Raw genomic sequence first — 26,265 nt, forward strand, 5'->3', positions numbered from 1 at the left:
GATGGCCATATGATCGCAATCAACCATCAGTTGGACCAAATCTAATGGGCCACGCCAAATTCCACGATAAATAACATACCTCATTATCCTCGTACGTCATCAATTTTCGATTGCAAGTTATCCACCATGCATATGCTCTGCGATTTGTCCCGGATCATGCAATAATTTCTCACAAAAAGAGTGTGTGGTTTGTCCACCAAAGAGTTCAAGATCTGTATGTCTCTACCATAATGGCCGACACGCCGAGCTTATGAACGTGTTCATCACGCAGCAACAACAATTCCTTATCGTAACGGATCTTTATTCGATATTTAATTAAAAAACCTAACATCTGGTTCTTTCTTTAACCTGAGTTCAATATGCAGTCCCTTGATCATTGGCATCTAGTTTTTAGCACTGCACACATTTATACAAGATCTGCACCCACTTATATTAGTTCTTGTGCATAGTTATATCGTCCTTACAAGTAATTATACTGTTTCTATACATACTGATATACACCGTAATTTGTAATTGCATATAGTGGAGTATAAGTTTGTATAGCCATCAGGGACCGAGAATTAAGAAATTTTAAAACTTGGGGTTCAAGCTAAAAGTTCAGTCAACATGGACTAAAAATTATAGTTCAATCAATGAAGGACCAATATTAAATATACATAGATTTTAAGATAAACTAAGCCTAGCTTATTGGCAAGAGTACTGTCCTCAAACTTGCTCTATGAGTGTCCGTAAGAGAGAGAGGATAGGCAACGCACACTAGATAGGTTCTAATATGTTTGGGACAAATACAAATTACAAGAATCTTGCTAACATAAGAACATAGAGGCATTGATATTATAGATTGCAAGGACCATTATCAGAAATAAGGGCTTCACTGACGGACAATTTCGTCAAAAAAAATCTATAAAATCCGTTAGAAAATATATTTTTGATGAATTTTTTAATAGATTCTAATCCATCAGAAAAAATGATGTTAGTATTTTTTTTCTAACCGATTATATCCATCAGAAAATATTCTGACAGATTTGTAATAGATAATCCATCAGAAATACGTTTTTCATATTTTTTGATAAATATTATTTTTTCATCAAAAAATATAATTATAACAAAATTTTTAATAAATAGTCTATTCAAAATTTTTATTACAAACTATCTGCTAGAAAATTTTTTATGATATCTCACAAATATTCTATTAGAAAAATCTTTGATAGAATATCTGTCACCATTCTACTTGAATTTCTTTTCATTCACTAATAAATAATTTGTCACAAAATTTATAGATGAAAAATCCATCAAAAATCTGTCAGAAATCGATCAAAATTTTACCAACCTAAAATGAATATCAAATTTGATAAAACAAATTATCTAGATTCATCCATCAATATTTAACTAATTACATACTCAAGATCTAAAGTTTACTATCAAATACATTAAAATATGTCAAATCTCATGTAATAAAAAGTTCTTCACACACTTATAAAATTGTATTACATATATAAATGTTCAATCCAAAATATCAAATATGTTGTTAATCAGTAGCTGAAGAATCATTGCCATCAGAAGAGAGAGACGAAAATAGGCCTGAAGGTAGTACCTCTATGCCCCTTGAATGTGCCTAAGTTTCAAACAAGTGAGGACTCTGAGTTATTATCTGAGCAGCAACTCGTACCTCTATCTTAATAGTTTCTGTCTGCAAGTGCTTCTTCACCCATTTGTTGAGCATGTCTTCAAATTACTCCTATATCCAATTAGGCTGGAATGAGCTGTCTAGTTGCATGCAGGAGTAGAATGCAGAAGGACCTCCAAAAATTGATGTTGCTTTTACCATGGATCCAAAGCTATATAATCGATCCTCACTGGGGCCTCAAATTGCTTCCACCCATGCATTAGCACCAAAAAAAAACTGCAATGAGGTATCATCATCATACTTGATCGAAATGGTCAATGCATAAGACTCCTACAAGTATAATAAATATATAAATTTTTAAGTAGTAAATAGTATATTTAAATAAAATAAATTCATAACTCACAATAACTTTGTTTGACTTGATATCGACATATTCTGACTTCTCCTCTAATATATGAGTATGGCTGAACAACTCCGTGTGATTCGGTTCTCTACCATAGTCTTGCATCTACATTGAATAGCACATGATAGAACAATAAAAAGATTTAAGATCAAGTACCAAAAATAGTTATCACAATATTTATAACTTCTTAACTCACCATTCTTTTCTTGTGCATCATGATGCGTGTCGAACTGCATGAATGCTTCATAACAGATCCCTTCTCCATCATTCGGTTAGCTTACCCTGCATAGACTTCTTTAGCCATTTTTTCTTGGCCTAATAATCATCAATAAGCTTCTCTCATACAACAGGTTTCATTCATTTAGGACTTAATCCTTTGCACTCTTCCATAGAAACCTTATAGTACAGACCTTTCTCTTTGTTTATCTTATTTTTTGTCCTTTTTCGTTCTTCATTCAGAATGCTTCTAAATTTTCTAGATGTTGTCATATGATATGCTCCAAAAATCTATGCATACATTTCTGAATTCCATGTGTATGTGGCTTGTTATTATGTCAATAAAAAATTATAAATTAATGAATAGTAATGATCTATATTATGTAATATAAATATTTATATTTGTGTTTTACAATTCACTTGAAACCATTGCCAAATCTCATGTTCGGTCATTCTAGCACAAACTCCATACAGGCCAAGGATCGGAGTACAACTCCTTGATTGTGGCTGTGATCGCTCTAATAACCCCAGGATCATGAAATCTATATAATTATTTGTATAACATCAATATATAATACTAGTAATTTTTATCAACTAAAAGTAATTTAACCATCGCATGCTTTCCATCTCTGTCGTGATACATTGCCTTGCTGATGGATTTGTAGGCTCTGAAGTCTCTTGATTTAGCTATTTTGTCCTAGATGATGTAGACAATGGTGAATTGATATCTGATATCTAATTTAATGATGGATCACTATTTAGAGTATTTGTAGGGTAAGTGGTATCATCTGCAATATTGGTAGTATCATCCTATCTCTGATGGTGGGGAGAAGTATCCTACAGGACCTGCATATGTGATATAGGAGTATCTTGCATGTCCTGCAGATATAAACTCCTACCAACCCCATTAGCAAAAATAGAATGATGATGGCGTGATGCTCATCCTCTACCACCTCTCCTACCTCCCTGTGACTGCTTGCACCATCTCATGCTATCATACTATTTGGAAGAAAATATTGTTAGTCAAATATAATTGAAATATAGTGAAATTATATAATGACAATAAATATCATAACAGAATATGTTAGTTGTCAAAGATAATATCTTGACTAAATTTGAAAAATATTACTTCAAAATTTTACAATGCTTGACATAGGTTAAAATCGTTTAACGAAGATAATCATTTAGATCAATACATTTTACGAAAATCCAAAATTATATACATCATTTTTATAAATTAATCATTATCACTATCAAATAATTCAAACTCATTTTCTTCCTCTTCAGTCACATTTTCTTCAACAAATTTCTCTTCTTCTTCTTCCTCTCTATGTTCCTCATCATACTCTTATTCCAATTCTACTGTCTATTTTTGTAGTTGTGTTAACTCATCTCTATCAATTTCTTGGTACATACTAAAATTTACAAGGATGTTAATATCATCAAGTGTATCTGTTGCTTCAACTAGAGCTAGAATAAGTATCTCATCCTCTTCATAGACATCATCAGTGATAGCTACATTTTCTTCATTGATGGCAGCAACTGAGATATTATATATGCTCCTTGCTCTAATTGTGCAAATAGCCCACCAATCACATCTTTCCCTCCTTCTCGATAGATAAGTTGTGTAATAAATATGCTACATCTGCTGAGCTAGAACAAATAGCTCATTTGTAGAAAGATGTGAATTATATCAAACTTCAACAAATTCATGTTTATTAACTTTAATCCTTCTCTCTGTATTATGCTAATCATATTTGAATAGTACAATCTTATTCTCAGCACTATAATACTGTAACTCTATAATTTCATATAACATGTCGTAATAGTCACGTTTATAATTATTGTAACAGCTTCCTTTGACACAAACTCTACTATTCATTATTTTCTACCTTAGTCATAGTCAATTGTATGACATTTGAACCCATTAACAAAGTATCTCGTGTAGCTTTTTACTGTCCGTGAGAGACCTTGCGCTATATCCACTATACAGTCATCAAATCCATTTTCAACTGTATTTGCTTATTCAATAGAAATATTAATGAATTGATAATCTATATATGGATAAAGAAGTAATTTTTTATGAAATATTCATTCACTGACTATTTATTTTAACCAACTTGCAAACCCCATTCATCGCTTATCGAAAGATAGCATGTGCTCACATAGTCATCATATTGCCTATAATTATATCAGAATTCAATTGGTAGCTATAAATTATCTTTCTAATAACTATAAATTATCTTTCTAATAAGATAATCACTATAAACCTATAAGAGTTTATACACTTACTTGATAAGAGATCCGAGCTTATCATAATTTAGTAAGATGTAAATATGTGCTGCATTGTATTCGAAATCATTCATGTAGCTATGAGATCCTATTGGACCAAATGGTGAACATGATGGGAGAAAATAGATAAAAGTCCCATAGGTCTCTTAGCTCCCTTGTCATCATTCTATGGAATTCTATTCAATCCCGTTTGAACCTCAGGTTCAAAGTAAAGTGAAAAAATAGTAAAGATTTTCTCTATAATATAAAGTTTGCAAATCGATCTCTCGACACGAGCCTTATTTCATACTTTTTATTTTAAATAAAATATATACCTGAATTATAAATAAAATAGTTACTCCAAAAAGTTAGCAAGATATACAAATAATTATCCTATTTAGTTACTTCAAAAAAAAATATTACAATTACTCAATTATCAACTTTACCTTTTAAATGGATACGTCCAATGAAACTCAATAGATCTTTCAATTTTAGTCTCATAAGCAAGATGGACTGGCAAGTTTCTCTAAAGAAACTTGGAGGAAAGATCTTCTCTAATTTATACAAGGTCTCCGTAATATTTTTCTCTAATATCTTCATATGCTCAACATATAAGACAGTAGAGTATAAGTCTCTGAAAAAAAGGCTGACTCGACTAATGTATCTCAAACAGGAGTTGGCAATAAGTCATGAAAAGAAATAGGTAACGATTTCTCTATAAACACATGACAATTATGACTTTTTAACTTGTAATATTTACATCCTCTACATTCATACATTGGGATATGTTTGAAGCATAGTAATCTGGAAACTTCAACTCCTTAACCCAATTACAGACATCAATTTTCTGTTCTTTAGTCAAACTTTATGTGGCCTTAGATTTGAATACTCTCCTATTGCCATCTTCTTGCAACTCCAAATGTGGGCGCTTATAATATATGGCAAGATCCAACATAGCTTTTGTATTATCTTTAGTCTTCCCTTTGATGTCTATTACTGTATTCTATACATTGTCAAAAATAGTTTTCTCAATGTGTATGATATCCAAAATCCAAATTATACCGAACAAGATTTGTGTGCCAGTAAAGCAACTTTCAAAAAATACTCCTCTTCACTAGGGTTGGAAGTGGGTCGCGTTGGGCTGAGTTATACCCTTACCCGAGCCCGATGCGAAATTTTTTTTGGGCTTCAAGTTGAGCTTGGGCCTAAAATTTTTTGAAAGACTCGGGTCTGAGCCCGGCTTGAATCCGATTGGGCTAGGGGGTGGATGGCACCGCCGCGGACCGATGATTTGGATGTGTCCTTCTGGATCGCCGCCTCAAAGTCGGCAAGCATGGCTTGCACCGCCTTGATGAGCTTGAGGAGGGAGGTGAGAGCCTGGGATCGAATGGTGGCGATAGACTTAAAGCAGAAGACGGCCTCAATCTCTGGCCAAAGAAAGGAGATAGCATCATAGAGATCAAGGATTTGGAAGAGCTTCTCCGACGATCACTTCATTTTGGCTATGGGTTTGAGGAATTCGAGGAATAGGGTGGCTGCATCCCAATGATGTCGGTGAAGTAGGACTCATCGATGGAATCAGAGCCGATGAAGATGTAGTCGCAGAGGATCCATTCTCTGGAGAAGAGGATCCTGAGGGTGATGGGGGCAGCATCGAGCAAAGAGCAGAACTTGAGGTCGAGGACCTCCCAATCGAGTTTCTGGATCTGGGATTGGGAGAGCCATTCAAAGCCAAGGCAGTAGAGGCCCTTATCGATGATGAATTTGCAGAGGATTTTTGAGATACGGACGCACTTCTTACCGTATCTGATGGCAATCATGGACTCGACGATGGCACAAAGGTCAGCCATGGTGATGGTGGAGGCTCCTTCGGCCTCGCTGGTAATTGACTTGCCAGCAGTGCAGATTTTATCATCGTCGAAGGACTCGATATTGTGGGGAAGGCACGGGAGTGAGTGTAGGTGGAAGATATGGATTCGGGGTTAAGGTAGTCATGGTTGGCACCAGGGATCTAGTGGAGCTCATGCTCGAGGTGGCGCATGGTATTCTGCATGAGGGTCTGTGTGCAGATGAGAGCAACAGAGCGGGCGACTGTGAGGGCAGTGCATTCGGGCTCGAACTTGGACCGAGCCTGAGCCAGGCCAAAGATATATTTGAGCCCGATCTGAAAGATAAACGGACTCTGTATTTAAATCTAAGTTTGGTCTTAATTATCTCAGGTCAAATCTGAAGCCCGACCCAAAGTCGCCTAGCCCGATGGGCTTCGGATCGATCGGAGCCCAGTTTCAGCCCTACTCTTCACCCAATTACGTTGGGTACCAAAATCAAAAAATTTTTATTTACCATTCTGGATGTCAAATGTGATATCAGAGAAACTCCTTACTCTTTGCATTAACTCATCATTAGAGAATCGAGGAGCAAGAGATTTTTCAATTGTACCCCTCTTAAAGGTATCCCACTGCTTTCTGTAGGAGTGATTAATTGACAAAAACAGATGGTGACAATCAAAAAAAAGATGCCTTTCCATTCTTTTCTAAAGTAAATGCCTTAATATGCTTTATACAGTAAGGACAAGCTAATTTTCTATGTGTGTTCCATCCTAATAGCATATCATAACTAGAAAAATTATTGATTATCCATAAAAATGCTACTCTCATTTAAAAATTTTGCTTCTGATGATTATCATAAGTGTTGACCCATATATTCTATAACATTTTTAACTCATCAATGAAAGATCTAAGAAATACATTGATATGCTTTCCTGGACTTTTTGATCCTAGAATGACCATATTTAGGAACATATAAGGTTGTTTGATGCACATCTAGGGAGACAAATTATACACGGTTATAATCATTGGCTAACAAGAATAAGGAGTTGATGAGTAGATAAATGGATTAAATCCATTTGTATACAGTCCAAGTTGCACATATCTTGGATCAGAGGCAAGGTCAAGATGGATTTGATCAAAATATTCTATGCCTCACTATCACATGGATGTGCCGTAGGACCATCAATATACCTATTCACCATATGCCATATCATATGCTTAGCAGTTTGTGAGGATATGTAAAGTCTCTGAAGCCTTTCTATGAGAGCAAGATAATGCAAGACTTTATAAAGTATACCTTTTCCCATTGTGCCGCCAATATTTCTTCTTTATTTATACCGAGGATGTGAATAAATATCGAGCCAACCATCTTATTCTCATCTTCTTGTAGTATAACATGTACATGTTAAGATAAACATCTATCTTCATATATTTAAGTCTAAGTTTTGCAACCATCTTTTTTGTCTCATAAAAGTTGCATGACAACTTCTCATCCCCTAGCAACATACTTTTTACTATGAAAAAAAGATAATTATAACAATTCTCGCTTATGTTAAATTCAAATTTACAATTTAGAAGCTGTGAAACTACAAATAGCTTTGTATACTTTTTGCAACCCACCCACAATGGCTCATTAGTATTTTTTAACAAATTATAAAATTTAGAAGCTTTTGAATTAGGAGGTTCATAATCAAACCCAATCTCATCAACTCTATTCATAGGCCATTCATAATCATTACTTGCTGCATCCAATACTATTGTTCTATATGGATTTACATCATCTTCTACATATATATTCTCATTCTTGCTTGTTGAAGATTCTCCGAGCATCCATTATTTTTCATAGAATTTACTATGTGAAAGCCATATAGTATATCTTTCAACAAATCTTTTTTTATATAACTATACTCTCATTTTATTATGAGTATCCACTTTTGATTGTGATGCTTGGAGGACAGACACTTTATTTTGTTCTCATTCACATACAGAGATTGAAAAAAAATAAAATCAAGAAACTCTTCAACACTTGAAATAAATTCAACATTTATATACCCATTAGTTAACCAATTATACATCCAAGTATGGCCCCTGAACATGTTTTGATTATACACTAATAATAAAAGAAATAGGACAAATAGCGTATACTAATACAAGAAATAAGATAAATAACAGAGAGTTTCATTATATCGCACTCTTATAGATATTATAGATATTGCATATACAACAATTAACAACAAATACTGACATTCCAATATTATATCATCACAAATATTATATCACAAATATTACATCATGTTGATAAATTTAAAATATCTAATAGAATGTTGATAAATATTACATCATATAGAATATCAAGAAAAATATTTTGGCACTATAGTATTTGCACTTACATTTGAAGCCCCTGTTATTGATACATTTGAGGTAGCACCATCCAGTCATTAAGACTGACCTTTAACTTCATTAGGACCCTTATATTTTTCATCTTTGATATATACTAAAAAAAATAAAATATTGATACCATAAATCAAACCAAGATTAATCCTATATTTCTTTCAATCAAAAATCTCCCAAACCCTACAAAGTATCATGCTTCTACCAAGATTAAGCTCTCAAAAACTCAAGGACCCCTTACCAAAAAAAAAAAAAAGCTCAAGGAACCAACTCAACTGGAACCTAAGAAACACCTCTGCTCTCTCTTAGGTGCTCTCCTTCTCCTCCAATAACAAGTAAAGTCAAAGGTATCTCTCCTTCCCCTTTACTTCTTCTTCCCCTTGATGACAATTAGGTTGTGGCCAAAGGTGTGGTGGTTGGCCGGCTCCATGCTCCTGGCCTTGAATCGGACGTAGGCTGAGCTGGAGTTCTCCCTCACAAGTCGTATAAATCTCAATCGAAACCTAAGAACCCTCTCCACCCTCTCTCAGGTGTTCTTCTTCCCCTCAGATCTCTTCTACTAAGATTAAACTCTCAAGGCACCAACTCAAACCACCACAACTCGCACAAACCCCAATCGAAACCTAATAAACCCCTCTGCTCTCTCTCAAGTGTTCTCCTTCCCCTTAAATCTCCAAAAAAGAGAATGAATGAAAAGAAAAACAATGAAAAGAGGAAAAATATTTTACCTTTCAAAATTTTAGGAGGATTGGAGCGGACGAACAGGGAAGGGGCTTTATTTTCTTCCGATTTTTCTCTATTTTTTCAGTCTTTAGGAGTTGGGTGGGAGGTTTGGGGTGGCCGAGTAGTGAAGCTTGGATGGTGAGAGGCTTGAAGTGGCCGAATAGCGAAGTTTGGATGGTGGGAGGCTTGGAGCAATCGAATAGGAACTTGGAGCATTAGGATTTTGGGGTGGTAACGAATACAAAATGCTGCGCCCGAATAGTGCACTATTTTTTTGTTCGGTGGAATAGAGAATAGTATTTTATATTAAGATTATAAATAAGCATTTACATGGTATAGGTACTTTGTCAATCAATATATAAATGAGTTTTGGTTAGATCTTGATAGCTAAAGTAGTTGGTATTCTATCTAAGGATTTAGAATTTGAATCTTTCCATCCACTTATTATAAATATATCTTTTAAAAAGTAAAAAATATTTTTTAGATTTTATTTTTAAACTTGTAACGTTGATTTCTGACAGATTATTCATCACAAAATCTACTTCTTTTTGTTAAAATATTTCTGACCATTTTTCTATAAAAAATAAATATTTTTATAATTTAAAAATTATTAAAATTATACTTCTAATGGAAGTTTCTGTTAGAAACATTACTGATAAATAATTTATCACAAAATCGATTACAAAATTTTTTTATAAAATTTTTAAATTTTTTATAAAATTTTTAAATTTTTTAAAAAAATTTTCATAGATTTTTTGATGGAGTTGTTTCTGAAAAATAATTCATCAGAAATTTATCAAAGATTTTGAGACATCAATTATATTTTATTACTCCTTTTATGACAAAAATTTGTTAGTGATCTATTAAAAATTTTTGACGAATCATGTCTATGAGAAATTTCGTTAGTGAAGCCCTTATTTCTAGAAGTGGATCTTAACGATAACCCATGATTCTATGCAAATCATGAAAACTTCAGCTATCATTTTTCGGCCAACTCACACACAAATATGTTCTCAATTTATGCAAGTTAGGTCACCCAGCAATAAAATATAATTTTACAAGCTACAATCTGTTTGAAATCTTGTTTTACAATATGCAATATGATTATTGGTTAAATAAGATATTTGTGCATAAAAAGGCATGAAAATTAGGATGCATATATGCTGCCCTAAACTACTTATTGACATGGTGTCTTGCATAAGTACGTGTAATTAGTGATTCTTGTTTTAGATATCAAGATACCATGAATGTTTATGTGTGATGATGATTGTTTCCTACAAATGTAATAATTAATGTGTTGGCCTGGGATGTTCTTTTTTTTTTTTTTTGGTAAAACGGCATGTTAAGTATGCTGGCAAAGATATGTCAGCATAGATATTAAAGGCATTCCAACGTGTGGCTCGCGAACACTAAATAGATACAACTTGATCATAGGCAAAAGGCTGAGATAAACATGGTCATCACAGCTACCCTAGCCCATCCAATCCAGGGGCTGGAACCGAAAGGCCTGGGCCTAAGATCACCTTGCAGTTACTCAAAAGCCCGAAAACCCAACCCAGTCCAGCCGAAAACACATACGTAGATCAAGCCCAACTTAAGGCCTTATCTTTTAGCCCATATTCCGGTCAACTGCCAGTGGGTCGTGACCTAATATCAAATCATCGATGCACCTACCTAATTGATGGTATCAATACACCCCCATCGCATCACCACCGTTCATTTCACTATGGATACACAGCAAAAGCTGTCCTCTGGGGTTGCGGCCTTTCGTTTCCTCGCGAGGGCGATAGAGAGAGAGAGAGAGAGAGAGGGGGGAGAGAAAAAGAAGGATGAGGAAGTTCGATCCATGGCCCGTGTTTTTCAGGAGGGAGTTCCACCGCAACTGGCCCTTCCTCGTCGGCTTCGCCATCACCGGCGCCGTCATCGTCAAGTTGACCGCCGGCCTCACCGGTGATTAGATTTTCCCCTCTTCACCCCAGCCCCCGGCGAACTCTTCCTCCCTTTTTATCTTCATCATTTTTGTCTCATCTACTATTTTTTCTCCTTTGTTTTTACTTTGGTGCGCAGAGGAGGATGCCAAGAACTCGCGCTTCGTGCAGGAGCACAACAGGTTCCGTCTCATCTCAAACCCTAGTTCTTCTTTCTTTCTTTTTTTTTTTCTTTTTTTGTTTAAATGACATTTTGGATGCCCTCTTAATATTATTTCGATTGATCGCCTTATATCCATGTATGATCTTGTGGTCCCTGATGTTTGGGTGTTAGGATTTGTTAGATTAGTGAAGATTTGATGCTACGTCTGGTACAAATGTTGTTGGGTTTTCTTTTAAAACAAAGGTTGCATCTTCTTTTCTTTTGTTCGATTTTTGTTCCATATATGTTTTATAGTGTAAAACTGCTTTGGTTCCGTTTTCCCCTAATGATTGCATCTTGGATTCCCTGGTATTGGAGTTCAGTGTGAAGTCTTTTCTCTATTGTTAATGTTGTTCTTCCATTTTGCTTGTAAAAAAGAAGTTTCACAAAAGACCGGTTTTGGGTTATAGATAATGTCTGCTAAATGAATTATGTGAGAGTTTTATATGTTTTGGTAAAAATTTAAGGAGACATGGAGGTGTCTTATTTCACGTCTTTTTGATTACCAGAGGTATGGTTCTAAGTTTGATGTAAAGTAGTTTTCCCGGAGGAAGTCTTGGACTCATGGCGATGAGTACCAAAATATGAATCTAGAGATGGAAAGAAGGGCATTTGGATTATATGGTTTTAGAAAAATCCAAGAACAAAATGATTATGGGGATTTCAGTTCTAGTAAATATTAGAAAGGATATTTTGCTCGAGTAAAGGTGTAAGGCAGAGATCCATAAGAAGTTCTATCTGTTCCTTTTTATTTGTTAAGAGTTAATACAGAGGCTAGTTTCATATGCTGATGATACCGTAATGTTTCTTGGAATATATCCAAGAGTATGGAAAGGCAATTCTCATTTCATTCTTTATTTAAAAATAAATAAATAAATCTGAAGGTGCACTGGTTGCTAATGAATGATGATGATTTGTTGATTAGAGCATGATCGCATTAGATGATTAACTGAAATTTGCAAGAAGTTTAATGGTAGTCCTAATAGAATTGACAGAGTATACAAGATGATCTAAGTTGACAGGATACCAATTTGTTAGTGTGGTTCCGCTATCATGCCTTGTAAGATAACTGGATGTTGTGCAATTGTGCCAGAAGCCCACAGGAATTGAGAAACTCACCATATGGTACCTATCATGAAACCACCATCAGTTTGGAAGGGATTTACAGGAGTTGCTTTGTCAGATTAGGCTGGCAAATTGAGTTATTGTGATACCTTATTTGATTGCTATAAACAAGGTAACAAACCCTAACAAGGAAAAAGAAATATTTATTAAACTCTTATTAAACCCTAACAAATCCTTACTTTATTAAACCGATATTTATTAGTTCTTAATGAAGACAGATTTAACAGGCTTCTAAAGAACCCTTTTCATAGAGGTTTAATTAGTCAAGGTTGTGCAACTGGATTATGTAGGAAACGGGATTTTCTAGATAAAATGATGGCTGGTTATATAAGGATATAAATTGCAGTTCGATTATGCTCTCTTGCATTTTCCAATGAAGGCCTATGTAGATTGCCAATGTCTGTAATAACAAGTTGGTGTTAATGATGAGCAGTCTCAGGACACAATGTTGGTTCTAGAGATGCCTAAAATGTGTTGTGGAGAAGTTGAATGGATTGTTGGCTTTTTTTTTTTTTGTCTCCAATTTTCATATAAACTGACATGCATGATTAGGACTGTCTTTGATACCGTGTAACATGCGAGGGGTATAGAGCAAGTATAGTAGTTTATCCGTCAAGATGCATAAGCTCTTTTGCAAACAGTGAGTATGCTAGCGGCCTTCTCATTTAGGAGATACAAATGCTTATAAATTGAAGAATATTTTTGAATTCATGCTACACATCTATGATTTTGGTATAGCAAAATGATCATCACTGCTGTTATTCAAGTGTAAAGTTTGGGCACTTAGCAAACTTGCTGATCATATGAGGGTGGTCGCTTGCAGCATTGCCATTTTTATTGGTTAAGCTGCTTGTGAGTTGCCTTTTATTTTTGAATATGTTGAACTTCCTGAGAGAAAAAGCAACTTGTTACTTTGATGTTGCGAGGGGGGGACACTATCGAAAATATTATACTAAGTTATAAAATGGGGTAATTCAGTTGAGATTAAAAACATGAACAAGCGTGGTGTGTAAATGGCTGTTGTAGCCTTTTTTTGCTCATCGAAAAAAGAAACCTAATTATTCTATCACTGTCTTTTGCCCCTTGATGCATGGCTTGGGTAGTTTCTTGTCTTTAGCCTTTTGTTGATTGCTTGCGTGCCATTCCAACTAGTACATGTTCTTCTGTCCAGCTTTATTAGAATCTTGTGTAACCATGTGCATGCTTAATGTTATTCAACATTTCCAAGACTTTGAGAAGGCTGTCTTGATGAATTGAGGAAGCGTAATTTCATTCTAACAATTATATTAAAATTGAGGAAGCGCAATTGAGGTAGTGATCATGCAATTAAATATTCTGGTTTTTCTCAACTTTGTTGTCAAAATGCTTTGGCACTTGAATGAGTGGTTCAAATGTTTGAATTATTTTTGTTGGATACGTGTTTGATGCAGTATCTTTGCTCATTATAAACAAATCATACTTAAAGCGGTAATTTTTTGTAGGTGAACTACAGCTGATTTGGTTGCTGGTTTGAGCTTGTTTCCACGATGAGGCTGGCCAAGTCCCTGAATGTTTTGCATTAAAACTGCGCATGGTCTATGTGCTTTGTGTCGAAAACTTCTTTAGTGTTTTTTAATTGAAAATAAAAGACTGATGGCTGGTATAGGGACTGTTCCTTGAAGGATTTTATTGCGAGTTAATAAGAGTTTCAAACTGTTACTTGGTTTAATAGTCATTTTGTGCATGTTTGTTGCCTTATAATAAAGTGGATTAGGTCTCATTTATCTATAGGAGAGCCTGCATATTGAAGAGTTTCAAATTGTTACTTGGTTTAATAGTCATTTTGTGCATGTTTGTTGCCTTATAATAAAATGGATTAGGTCTCATTTATCTATAGGAGAGCCTGCATATTGAGCGGGTGATTTAATGACTCTCCAAAGGATTTATGTGTTGCATTCGGTTTGGAAAACTGGATGTAAGGATGATTTTGAAAGTCAATTACTTACCGTGGTACAGGACATAGGATACATAGATGATTGGAACTTCCTTGTATGTGGAGCGTGTTGATTTCCATTTGGAGGTTCAAAATTAACTAGATTATTTCTTGCGTTAAAAAAACTAAGCAATTGTATATTGTTATGCTTTAGTGAACTCTCATTATAACGAATTACATGGTAATCTCTCATTTTTGATAATTAGTTTATGGATGTCTTTTGAATGCAGGTGGGAAGCACCTATGCTGGACCAATTAGCCTAGATTTAATCAGATTAGGAGTTTTTTATGCGCTTGAAGAATATTTTATGAATTTTAGTAGATTTTTTTATTGTGAATCTCCTCGAGTTACATCATAGCACCTCAGGGTTTTAGATTCTGAAACCTACGTTATCGCCGGTACCTGGGCTCCTCGTTCCTACACAATTTTCTCTGTTTCTGTTTATTTTTATTATTTTTTATTCTCTCTTTTTGAGATTAGGATTTAATCCTCACCTTCTACTTTATATTCCATTCCTCGATGGCTGACGCAGCCGCTTGTCCAACCGGCGAAGTTGATGACATCGGAGCAAAAGTTTCTCTTGGCTCATTCTTAATAAATCGGCTTAATTATTTTAAAAGTTTTTATTTTTTTTTAAAAAATTTTATGTTTATTTTAAATTTTAATTTATTACAATCATATTATTATTATTTTTTTTCCCGCTTACTACATCCATTGAAAGATCATGTAGGATCATGTAATACTTAGTGTGATATTTAATGAAAATCGATGTGATATTTTAAATTTTTTTTTAGTTAAATTTTTTTTTCTTCTAATTATATTTTATTTTATTTTTTTTTTTAAATTAAAATTTTTATTTTATATATTTTTTAATTTTCATTCATGAATATCTTTTCCAAAACCAGCATCATTTGTATCTTTTCTTCTAAATATTTAGAAAGAAGGCAAGCACATGGGCTTAATAAGGTTAAAGGAGTTTTATAATTTCAATTGACTATAGTATAATAAAGATTTATCTTGCATAGCATGTACTCGATAAAAATAACTTGTTTCTTAAGGGTCATGGAGGATGCGGTGATGGATTTGATGATAGTGGTCAAGATAGTTTTGATGATGATAATGATCATGATGGAAATTTTGAAGTTGGTGATAATAAAAATAAAAATATCAATAGTGATGTAAAAAATTTAAAAAAATAAAATAAAAAAAAAATTATAAAAATTTTACAGCTATTTCATGCCATTACTAGTTTCTTCTATATGTTACGTAATAGCACATGTTCGTTTAATAGAAATAGCAGTAGCAGTTAGAAATTATCATATAAAATTTGATAATTTAATTATAATAAATTGAAATTCAGTATAAAATTAAAATTAAAAAATTTAAAATTTTTAAAATAAATAAAATTAATAAATAAATTTTGTCATATTTGATTGGCTCCGATTAAGTCGACGTATTTTGAAACCCTGCCTGCTGTCGGTCAACTTATAAATAGAAAGTCTTATTGGCTTCAGAATATGATTTCCAACATTTTTTTTTATTATTTTTTATTTTCAAAAAAACCTCCACTCTCATTTTTTTTTTCAAATTACTGTCTCCGTTGAAATCATCCGTTCAACCGACGATTTCACGGCACTTTGGCGCTGATGTGTTTTTTTTTTTTTTTAAACGAACGAAGGGGGCAGCGGAGAATCCACCGAAGGTCGGGGTATGCGGCGAGGGGGTGCGCAGTCAGAGGATGGAAGGGATTGTGGAGGGTGGCAATATTTTTGTATTCATACAGACGGCCGTCGGGGCCGAGAGGGAGAGGAGGGGGTGGTGGTCACACAGAATCAGAGATGCATGACAGATGCGGTACGAATGGTGATGAAATAGGGTCACGACGTGTGCCTCGCAAGAAAAAAGAGAAGCAGCCATGGCAGCAGGATGGAGCAGATGTGAGGCTTGAAATAAATGGTGCGGAGGATAGCGGCTGGGCGGGGCCGGGTGGCACGTCGGAGGGGAGTAGGTGCGGGTTGGTCGCTGATAGAGAAAAATCCTTCAAGGAGTAGGAGGAAGGAAAAGAAGAAACGAGAGAAAAAAAAAAGTTAAATAATAAAATATTATTATTATTATTTTATGAATAATAAAATATTATTATTTAATTAATAATAAATTATTATTATTTAATTAATAATAAAATAATAATATTATTATTTGATTAATAATATTATTTTAAAATATATTTATTATTAAAAATTAATAAATATAAATTAAAAGAGAAAAATATTGTAATAAAAAAATAAACTGAAATCGCATTAGACAACCGGGTTGCGGATGGGGGCTTCACCAGGACTGCAGAGGGAGGGGAGGGAAGGTAAAAAATAATAAATTTATTATTAAAATATTATTATTTAATTAATAATAAAATATTATTATTTATTTAATAGTAAAATATTATTATTTGATTAATAATAAAATATTATTATTTGATTAATAAAAATATTATTTTTATTTAATAATAAATATTATTATTTTATTTATAATTAATTATTATTATTTGATTAATAATAAAATATTATTATTTGAGAGGACGTCTCTCTTGTGCCGTCGTTCCCCTCCCCCCCACCTCCCCGACCCCGGCGAAGGCCGTACCCGCACTCCGACGCTCCGTGCAAATATAAAACCATCCAAAAAGGTGGTCCTCCACAAGGTTGTCGTCCATCCGCATCCATTCATGTATTTTTAAAATTATTTTTTAAAAATAATATTTTTTATTATATAAATTTTTGCATCCATTTTCATTTTATTTTTTTTTAAAAAAAATTAATATATATATTTTTTTAAAATATTTTAAAAAAATGAGTACGTGGGTTCGGAGGAGCGACGGTCGGACGAAGGAGCGGCAGGTGGCGTTGGATTGGGATAGGTGTTTGGTATGAAGTCGCAGGAAGAGAAGGAAGATATGCAAAAAAATAGATTTCTAAAATAATAATAAAATATTATTTTTAAAAATAATTTTGAAAATATATGGGGTTGCTCTTTTTATAATTATTCTTTTAAATTATTTTTAAAAATAATATTTTATAATTATATAAATTAATATTTCAAAATTATCTTTTAAAATTAATATCTATAATTATTTTTTAAATTTTTTAAAAATAATATTTTATCATTATTTTTAAAATATATTTTTTATTACAAAAAAATTTCTATTTTAAATTTTTTTAATAAATTATTATTATTATTATTATTATTTAATATTTATTATTATTTTTATTATTTTTATTTTTTTTCTTCTTCCCCCGTATGCCAGACCCCCCCCACCCAGCTGCTTTGTGCATCCTACTGCCCGTGGCACCTCGTCGTGTCTCTGACACCTCTCTTCGATCGTTCGCCACTCCTTACATCATCCTCTGGCCCTCCGACGAGCCCACACCCCATGCCTCCACGGCCACTTCTATCGTGCCCTCACCCATCCCCCGTGAATCCACCTCCGACCACCCGCACCATCCCCCAGTTGCTGCTTCGCACCTCTGGCACCACATCCCAACCCTCCGGCTGCCTGCGCCATCCCCCGATCGCGAGCGGCTTCGTCACCCTCAACTAGTGCGGCCCCTTTGTGTGCACAGAAAAAATCGTTGTTTGGGCTGGCGATTTCTCACGATCTCGTCACCCTCAATCAGTGCGGCCTCTTTGTGTGCATAGCGAAAATCGTCGTTTGGGCCGGTGATCTCATTGAAATTATCGGCCCAAATGACGATTTCAGTGAAATCGTACGTCCAAATGACGATTTTAATTTTGTTCGCCTCATCTGGCAAGTTGGGCATAAGATGGGTGGCCATGAAATCGTCATTTGAAATAACAATTTCATACGTGGACGGTATATTTTTAAAAATATTTAATAAAAAATAATAAAAAAAATCCTGATATCCAAAAGTTATCTTCGAGTGGGAAAAGGCTCATTATTGGAGTTCTAATTTGCAAGTCTATGGTCTCGGTTTGATCAGATTGATTTACGAGTCCGTTCAGCCAGTGATCCCTCATTAGATCGTCATTTGCTCGTCCAGCCGAAACCTGGTAAGATCTGATCATATCTGATTCATATTTTCGCCAATAATCTCTGCGCATATTTTTGTCAATGATTTCTGCGCATTAGATTTTGCCATTCCTCAAATCCAAAGCAACCAAGATATTCAGATGACAAACATTACTAAGCTCTTTCGTTTAAGAAAAAAAAGCATTTTTACTGATTACATAATTGAAAATCATTTGTCATAACGTCCCAAGCAATAACGAATTGCTGATGTGGCGCTTCTTCCTATCTACCACACATAGTATTTTGGAAGATATTGCAATAGTTTTGCTGTTGAACTCTGAGAAAGATAATAAATATATACATGATGTCATTATTGGGAGAAAAACATGCCGGGTTACACGTGAACAGAAGAAATATGACTAAAACCAAAATAGACAAATGTGAGATGGCAGAACAAACTAGGCATCTTTCCAGAAGTTTTGAGTTAACAAACATCCACGCAGTAGCCATTCATGACAAAGAAATACCTAGAACAATGATTATTTTCTATAGCCATTTTGCTGGAAAAAAAGTCCTCACATGATACAATAACTGAAATAACTACTTCAAACGAAGCAAAAAAGATCTCCTTGGTTCAAATTACCCATCATACAACTATTACTCTCTCTCTTTTTAAATCCTTGTTGACGAACCACCACCATGTAAAATATAAAGCTAATGAGCCATCATTTATTCTAAGATGACAAGGCATCTGATGCAGAATGCTGGCATCTCTGAAAACAAAGCTTCGATCCTGAGGGAAAATTTGATGCTAAAGATTATGCTTTTTTGGGCACGCCAAGACGCAGTCGGAAGTCCTTTTCCATGAGAGGAAGGCCCTGCCGCAGTATAATCTTGGGCTCCCATCCTAGTAACTCCTTGGCTTTTGTGATGTCTGGCTTCCTTTGGCGAGGATCATCAGGTGTATTCTCCACTATTTTCACAGGCACCGTGGGATCGATTAACTGCATTTAAGTTAAAGCTGGTCATTTCACTATTGAGGGGAAGAAAGTGCAATATAAGAATAAAAACAAAGTTCGGATATTGGACTAAAAGGACTAAGTAAAAGCTTACCTCCTTAACAGTTTCAGCAAGTTCCATCATCGTAAATTCTCCTGCAGCAAGAGCAATGCATACTTAACGTTAGAAAAAATGCTCATCAAGACAGACCATTGGTTAGGTTATAGTCTTGAATTAAGAGAATTCTGACACATCAAGCATTTGCCCCTAGGAGGAGAGCTACAAATGCCAGGTCCAGGACTTGTTGCATTTGGTTGCCAGCTACATGCTTGGATATCATACAGCAATATGCTTCTTAATTCACACAACAACAGTCAATCATGCAAGTACGAGTTAATTAAGAAAATTACCAGGGTTTCCTAAGTTGATAGGGCCTGTGTTATCTCCTTCCATCAGCCTAATAAGTCCATCAACCTTCAGAGTTCATAGAGAAGTGAATTCCCAGAGCATTGAATAACCGGATCGTACTCAAGAAACTAAATATCAACAAATAAAGCACTACTTTTTTACCATATCAGAAACATAACAGAAACTTCGAGTTTGTGTTCCAGGTGCTTGAACTGTTAAGGACTCACCCCTGTATGAAATCAGAATAAATCAGATATGTAGACAATCTTGGATGGACTTCAAAGGCTAAATAACAGATGACAGCAAAGAGATTACCGAAGCGCCTGAGCTATAAAGTTACTGACAACACGACCATCATCGATGTTCATGCGTGGTCCATATGTGTTAAAAATTCTAGCAATACGAATCTCTGTTGGACACAATAAGTCCAAAGTTAAAATATGATTTATGATCATATGCCACCCAACTCTCATGCCAACAGAACATCTTCCGGGATGTGCAAAACCAGCAAGTTGGATTTCTAAGTTCCAGATAATCACCTATGCCATGCTGCCTATGATAGTCAAACATTAAAGTCTCTGCCACACGCTTGCCCTCATCATAGCAACTCCTGACTCCTGTGGTACAAGGAATAACCAATTACCAATAAGGAGTCAGAGACAGGAAAGCACTGTTGAAGATGGCTAACAAAATGAAACCACTTTCAGGAAACAGTCTAACCAATTGGGTTGACATTTCCCCAGTACTCCTCCTTCTGAGGATGCTCAAGAGGATCACCATAAACCTCTGAGGTTGAGGTCAGCAAAATCCTGCAAGGGAAAAAAATAGGTGCTGTAAAATATCACTAGGCATTCTTGTTAGAGAGTTCAAAATGTCCCACAATAGCAGTTTAAAGTTAAAACATTACCTCGCTCCAACCCGCTTTGCAAGTCCCAACATGTTTAGTGTGCCAATCACATTTGTCTTTATCGTCTGTTGTCAAAAAATCATTTCAAGTTAGATTTGCTGTCTAGTTCATTACTCATCATTCATATATACATGCATACAGCTACAAGAGATGAGCTATAATGTTACTGCAACAGAATGGGCAACTAATGACAATTGAGTGAAGAAAATTGAAACAATACAATTCAAGCTACTATATTTATAAAGCAAAAATATAACTATGGCAGAAGATTTCCATCTCCTGGGGGATGGAGTAGAAATGTATCATGCTGTGGATTAGTTAAGAGAATACAAAGACGTGTGCACATTACAAGACATAAGTAAGATCAAGATACTAGCTAAACAAATGGAAGTGAGGAAGGAAAACCTGGGAAATGGTAAAACTTAACTACAGGTGCAGTGCCAGAATATGTACAGTGACAGCGTCTCAAACTTCTGACACCCAAAGTCAGGCAATGTTCTTTACTTACTGTCTGGCCAGCATGAGTTTCAAAATTCAATCACTTCAGGAGCTGGCAACTCTTCAAACAGGCCAATTTATTACAAAATAATTTCTTGTTTATACATGCATGGGCTATGGACTGTAAGCTTCTTCCAATGATCAACTGATCAACTAGTAAAACCGTGCAAGGTTCATACTTGTCTCTGACATAAATGCTCAGCATGGCATGTTACCCTAAAATTTGGACTAGAAAAACACACCTTCACAGGGTTGTATTTGTAGAAAATTGGAGAGGCAGGGCAAGCAAGATGATAGATTTGATCAACCTCTACCAGCAATGGCTCTGTGACATCTGAAAGTCGGCAGGAAAAAAAAAACATAAAATCAAAGTCAGGCAAGTGCAAAGTGAATTTAGTTAGCTACCAGGAAAATCTTTGAATACTGGCAAAAAAAAAAAAAAAAAAGGATACTGCATAAAAAAGGTAGAAGTACTGAATTCCTAAATCATGTTTTATCTGGAGAACCATAATCATAATAAGTCACGAGTAGGCAAAGAACAAATTTGCATTAGAAAAGATGATAGGAAAGTAGTTAAGCAAGGGTCTGAAGTCTGAACAGAGAATCTCACAATCAGTTACAAGAAATAAACTTCTAGCTTGTCTCAGTTAATTTAATTAGATGAATGTAAGTAACAATACCATGTCGAATTAGCTCAAATCTTGGATGGCCAATCCATTTTCTAAGATTGTCCTTTGAACCAGTGAAAAAGTTGTCAGCAACAATTACCTGCACAACATGGGTAGAAAGAAACACATAAATGTGTATTCAGAGAAATTAACAATGTACATCCATACAACTGAAATTAGTAGACACATATGCATTGTTGTACATGTGGGGCATTTTTTGACCGCAAGTCATGGATGGGAGAAACAACTGTTGCATTATGGCAAAGGGGGTGCCATGAATTTGATTGAGTTCGACTCAGCAAATATGATGCATAAACAGGATAAAGTTCATGCATCCCAAGTGTAATTTGTGGTATCCCAAAATTTTGGGATTTGCAAAAGCCATTGGAATTTATCTTATATATCAGATTAGCTTCACCTATTATTAATTGAATACAACAGAAGGATGACTGAAATAAGAGAAATCAATTGTTTGTTAGAGCCTAGTTTGATTCAACAGCCAGAGTTCGATGAGGATACACAGCTTGTTGACATCGAACAATAATTTGTTTATTAGCATCAACCTTTATAAGGCTCGTTCAAAACTGTTTTTCGATTTCAAATAATGTTCTGCATCTATGTATGAGAGATTTCATCTGAATAACGGGTTATGGTAGCTGCAATCCATCCAAACAACCCCTCCATATAAATCTGAACGACTGAATCAGAACAGATAATGATTTGATTAATGCAGTTGAAAAGATCGAAGAGTGTGAAATGCTGCATTGCATATTAATATGGCTGAAGCTACATGTACGTGTAATATCATCACCAATATGCACAGCAAATAATGCCATTTATGACACAGCAAAGAAGTAAAGTCTCCAACAAGTTATTGTTCATTGTATGCAAGTGAAATAGGTCTGATTGCCCAGTTGAAGCCACAAGAGACATCAAAGTACGTATGGGCTATTCAGGCAGCTCAAAAATAAGTCGCATTCCATAAATGTAACTTGTCTAGGACAACAAGTTCAACAATGACCACCAAAACACAGCCAAAACCAATTACAATGAAAAAAAATAGAAACGCATAAAAATTACGCTAAGAAATACCTCGTTCTTTTCATTCTCCATCAACTTGTCCACCAGATGAGACCCAATGAATCCAGCGCCCCCCGTTACCAAGATTCGCATATTGGACTGTCAAACAAGAATGCCTTCCAAATATTCAGTCGAGAACAAACCAATCACTACCCGTATCATATAAACAATGCATTTCGATTTCCATAAATAGATCAGAGAGGGAACATGGTATATCTTGTTTCAAGATCAATCACATACATCACAGATCTGATCTCCAGAAAATTACCATTCTACACCAAATGAAGTGTTTCAATAAATGCCTGTCACATTTTGGTTATTAAAAATGGAAAGCTCCATAATGGAAACAATCCTCTATTTTAGAGAACACGAGAGAAGAACGAACCCATCGCTAAAATAATTCTTCTCTAAAATAACAACCAGAAATGTCAGTTGGAATGCGTAGACCATCCACTTGGTGAGATCTCAATCATACTTCTATAGAACTCATAAAATCAAGAAGGTAAACAGCACCAACCGGATCGGATCGGATCGGAAGTAAAACAGGAAGCAAATTTACCTGAAAAAATTTGGAATTCCGCAGTGGGGAAGGCATCGGAGGCGGCTTTGACACCCCGTTGGAAGATTCCTTCGCCATTGCTCCGATCACTTGTCGAACAAACTACCCTGCGCCAAGGATTTTAAACCCTAACCTCTTCAGATCTAACCGAAAACAAACTAGAATAATTCAAAAAAATAAGAAATGGTGGAAACTACGTACTTACTCTTGGGATAAAAAAATAATAATAATATCTATATTTTGGACTGTGGAGTGCTCGAAGAAAACCTCGAGATCTAAAGGGGTTTATATAGACCGGAACCACCGGCACCAACCGGTGTAATCCAATGCGTAAATTCCATAAAAAAAATCAAGCGAGCGCAGAGATCGGGGGGTTGAAAACGCTTGGGATACACGCAAAGGAGACTCTCGAGAGCGAAAGCCCTCCCGTCGTCGGACACCAAACGATTCCGGAATCCAGGATTTTAAATATCAAATTATTTTATTAACAAAAACAGAAGTAGAGCGATAAATGACCCAACACTTTGTTTGGATTGGATTTACCAGAGATTTTGAATTTTTGATCCAGATCTAACAGTTTGATAAGTGGCGACAGGATGCGGTAAGACGAGAAAAATTGGATTGGATATATAATTTAGGAAAGAAATGGGACAGGTGTAAAAGAGTTAGAATGAGGTTTTAAAATCGTGTGAGCGAAGATTTTAATCGTGACCATCTCACCATCCAAGTTATTTTGACTGGTGTGAGATGGTGTGCGGAGTTTGATAATAACTATTTTTTATGATGGTTCGTTGATGTGCTATTTTGAATAGTTGTTATTTTCTGTTTTTTCTGACTTTGGACCGATTTCGAGGTCCAGACTCGATCAGGGAATATGAAAAGGCGGGTAGAATAGGAGAACCGGAAACGAATAATATTCCATTTCCGGCCGTTTGATGGCTATGGAGAAGAGTTGTGTCTATCATCTCTCACCTGCTACTGGGGTGCCTGCCGTTTGTTGCGTACTCTCGCATGCATCTGATTTTCGAGGAAGTAAAGCAAGGGAAGAGAAGGTGGAGAAGGTGATCGCCATCATTTTTTTTCCTCCATCCCTCTGTCTTCTTTCGAGAATAAAATACTAATATTTGGATCCCCGTGACACTTTCAAATGTTTATATATAATTTGATCAACATTAGTTTAAGTCTTGCTATATAGATGAGCTTCATTTGTCCCTCTTTTGTTTGCATTTGTATATTTTTTTTGATGTTTGCATCTATTCTTTTAAGATCAATGTTGCAGCTGTTGGAAATTATATCCCAAAGTCAATCATCAGTTTATTAACAATTATACTAATTGATGTAATTATATATGAATTAATCATTAATAAAATATTATTTAGTAGTTTTCATCATAAACTTGTATATTTTCTATATCGAACTTCTATATTATGATGAAAATCTTTAGAACTATTTTAAATCGATAAATGAATATTTATTGTTTAGTCCTTAAATGAGTTCACGACCAAATGATATACTATTACTAGGATGATAGCTATATCAAGTGTAGGTCGTTGTGTGCCATATGAGTTGGTTGTCCTCTTAACTAAGGAGCGTGGAGATACTGGTATAGCATGTAGGTGAAACATAGGAGTATATTTCACTGAATGTGATCTATTCTGAAATATTTTATCGTCAAGAGTTACTCCGAAGAGATATGGATATAAGTATCCCTTTGATCTAAAATCACCATGGTGACTTATAAGCAATTCACTGTATTTTAGTATCGAACTATCTAAATTTTTAATTCAAGATCGAAAAATTTTTGAGCATAGTCAAGTACTTGTGAAGTCGGTATGTGAGTCAAGATAGGATTGACCACTCTAAAGAATTGGAAAGAATGCTTTATATTTTAATTTAGTAAGACCTTGGCTAGGGCAATCCTTGTGAGAAATCATAAGATTTGTTAGGTTGAGACATATATAGATATACTGTTAAGAGTTGACAGTTTAAACTCTAAGTCATTCTGAGCATCGATCAAAGGGATGAATTATATGATAACTATATACCAGTAGGTTCTGAGTATTGCTTTGCATACATTCGGTCTATCCGGACGTTGGGTACCATCATTAGATAATTACTTCGATTGGTATAGAAATCTATTCTTATACTATCGGATTAGATTCGAACTATGTGGTCGCACATATTAGAAGTTTTTCTTCAATCAATTGGTAGATCGATGATTGAGAATCGTTCGAGGATAAAATCGTCAATATGATTGTGTAATAGTTGTAATAAATTAATTTGCTAAATATCAGTAAAATTCAGAAAGATTGTTCAGCAATTAGATCGCTAATTAACTTAATTTGATTAAGCATTAAAATCTGGATCAAGTATAATTGAATTGAATTTAATTAGGTCAAATCCGATTAGATTATGAGATGACCTAATCATTAAAAGAGAA

The 26,265-nt window shown here is 34.9% G+C and overlaps 2 protein-coding genes across 2 annotated transcripts; one reads left to right on the top strand and one right to left on the bottom strand.

Annotated features, from left to right (window-relative positions):
- The first annotated feature begins 11,208 nt into the window (after positions 1-11,208).
- On the top strand, positions 11,209-14,423 carry LOC105033831 (ATP synthase small subunit 6-A, mitochondrial). Its single transcript, XM_010908766.4, has 3 exons — positions 11,209-11,410; positions 11,528-11,570; positions 14,197-14,423. Exons 1-3 carry the CDS (start codon positions 11,290-11,292, stop codon positions 14,198-14,200), a joined length of 168 nt encoding a protein of 55 aa, XP_010907068.1. The 5' UTR covers positions 11,209-11,289; the 3' UTR covers positions 14,201-14,423.
- Positions 14,424-19,234: 4,811 nt separating this feature from the next.
- LOC105033832 (UDP-glucuronic acid decarboxylase 6) lies at positions 19,235-24,277 on the bottom strand. Its single transcript, XM_010908769.4, has 13 exons — positions 24,031-24,277; positions 23,826-23,932; positions 23,279-23,365; positions 22,199-22,286; positions 21,761-21,852; positions 21,021-21,085; positions 20,834-20,922; positions 20,653-20,730; positions 20,429-20,522; positions 20,276-20,342; positions 20,116-20,179; positions 19,820-19,860; positions 19,235-19,710 (listed from the first exon to the last, which is right to left on the bottom strand). The coding sequence occupies exons 2-13, from the start codon at positions 23,901-23,903 to the stop codon at positions 19,525-19,527; spliced, it is 1,029 nt and encodes a 342-aa protein (XP_010907071.1). The 5' UTR covers positions 23,904-23,932; positions 24,031-24,277; the 3' UTR covers positions 19,235-19,524.
- Between the last annotated feature and the right edge of the window lie 1,988 nt (positions 24,278-26,265).

This window comes from Elaeis guineensis, chromosome 10 (assembly GCF_000442705.2).
Source record: "Elaeis guineensis isolate ETL-2024a chromosome 10, EG11, whole genome shotgun sequence".
Lineage (NCBI taxonomy): Eukaryota > Viridiplantae > Streptophyta > Magnoliopsida > Arecales > Arecaceae > Elaeis > Elaeis guineensis.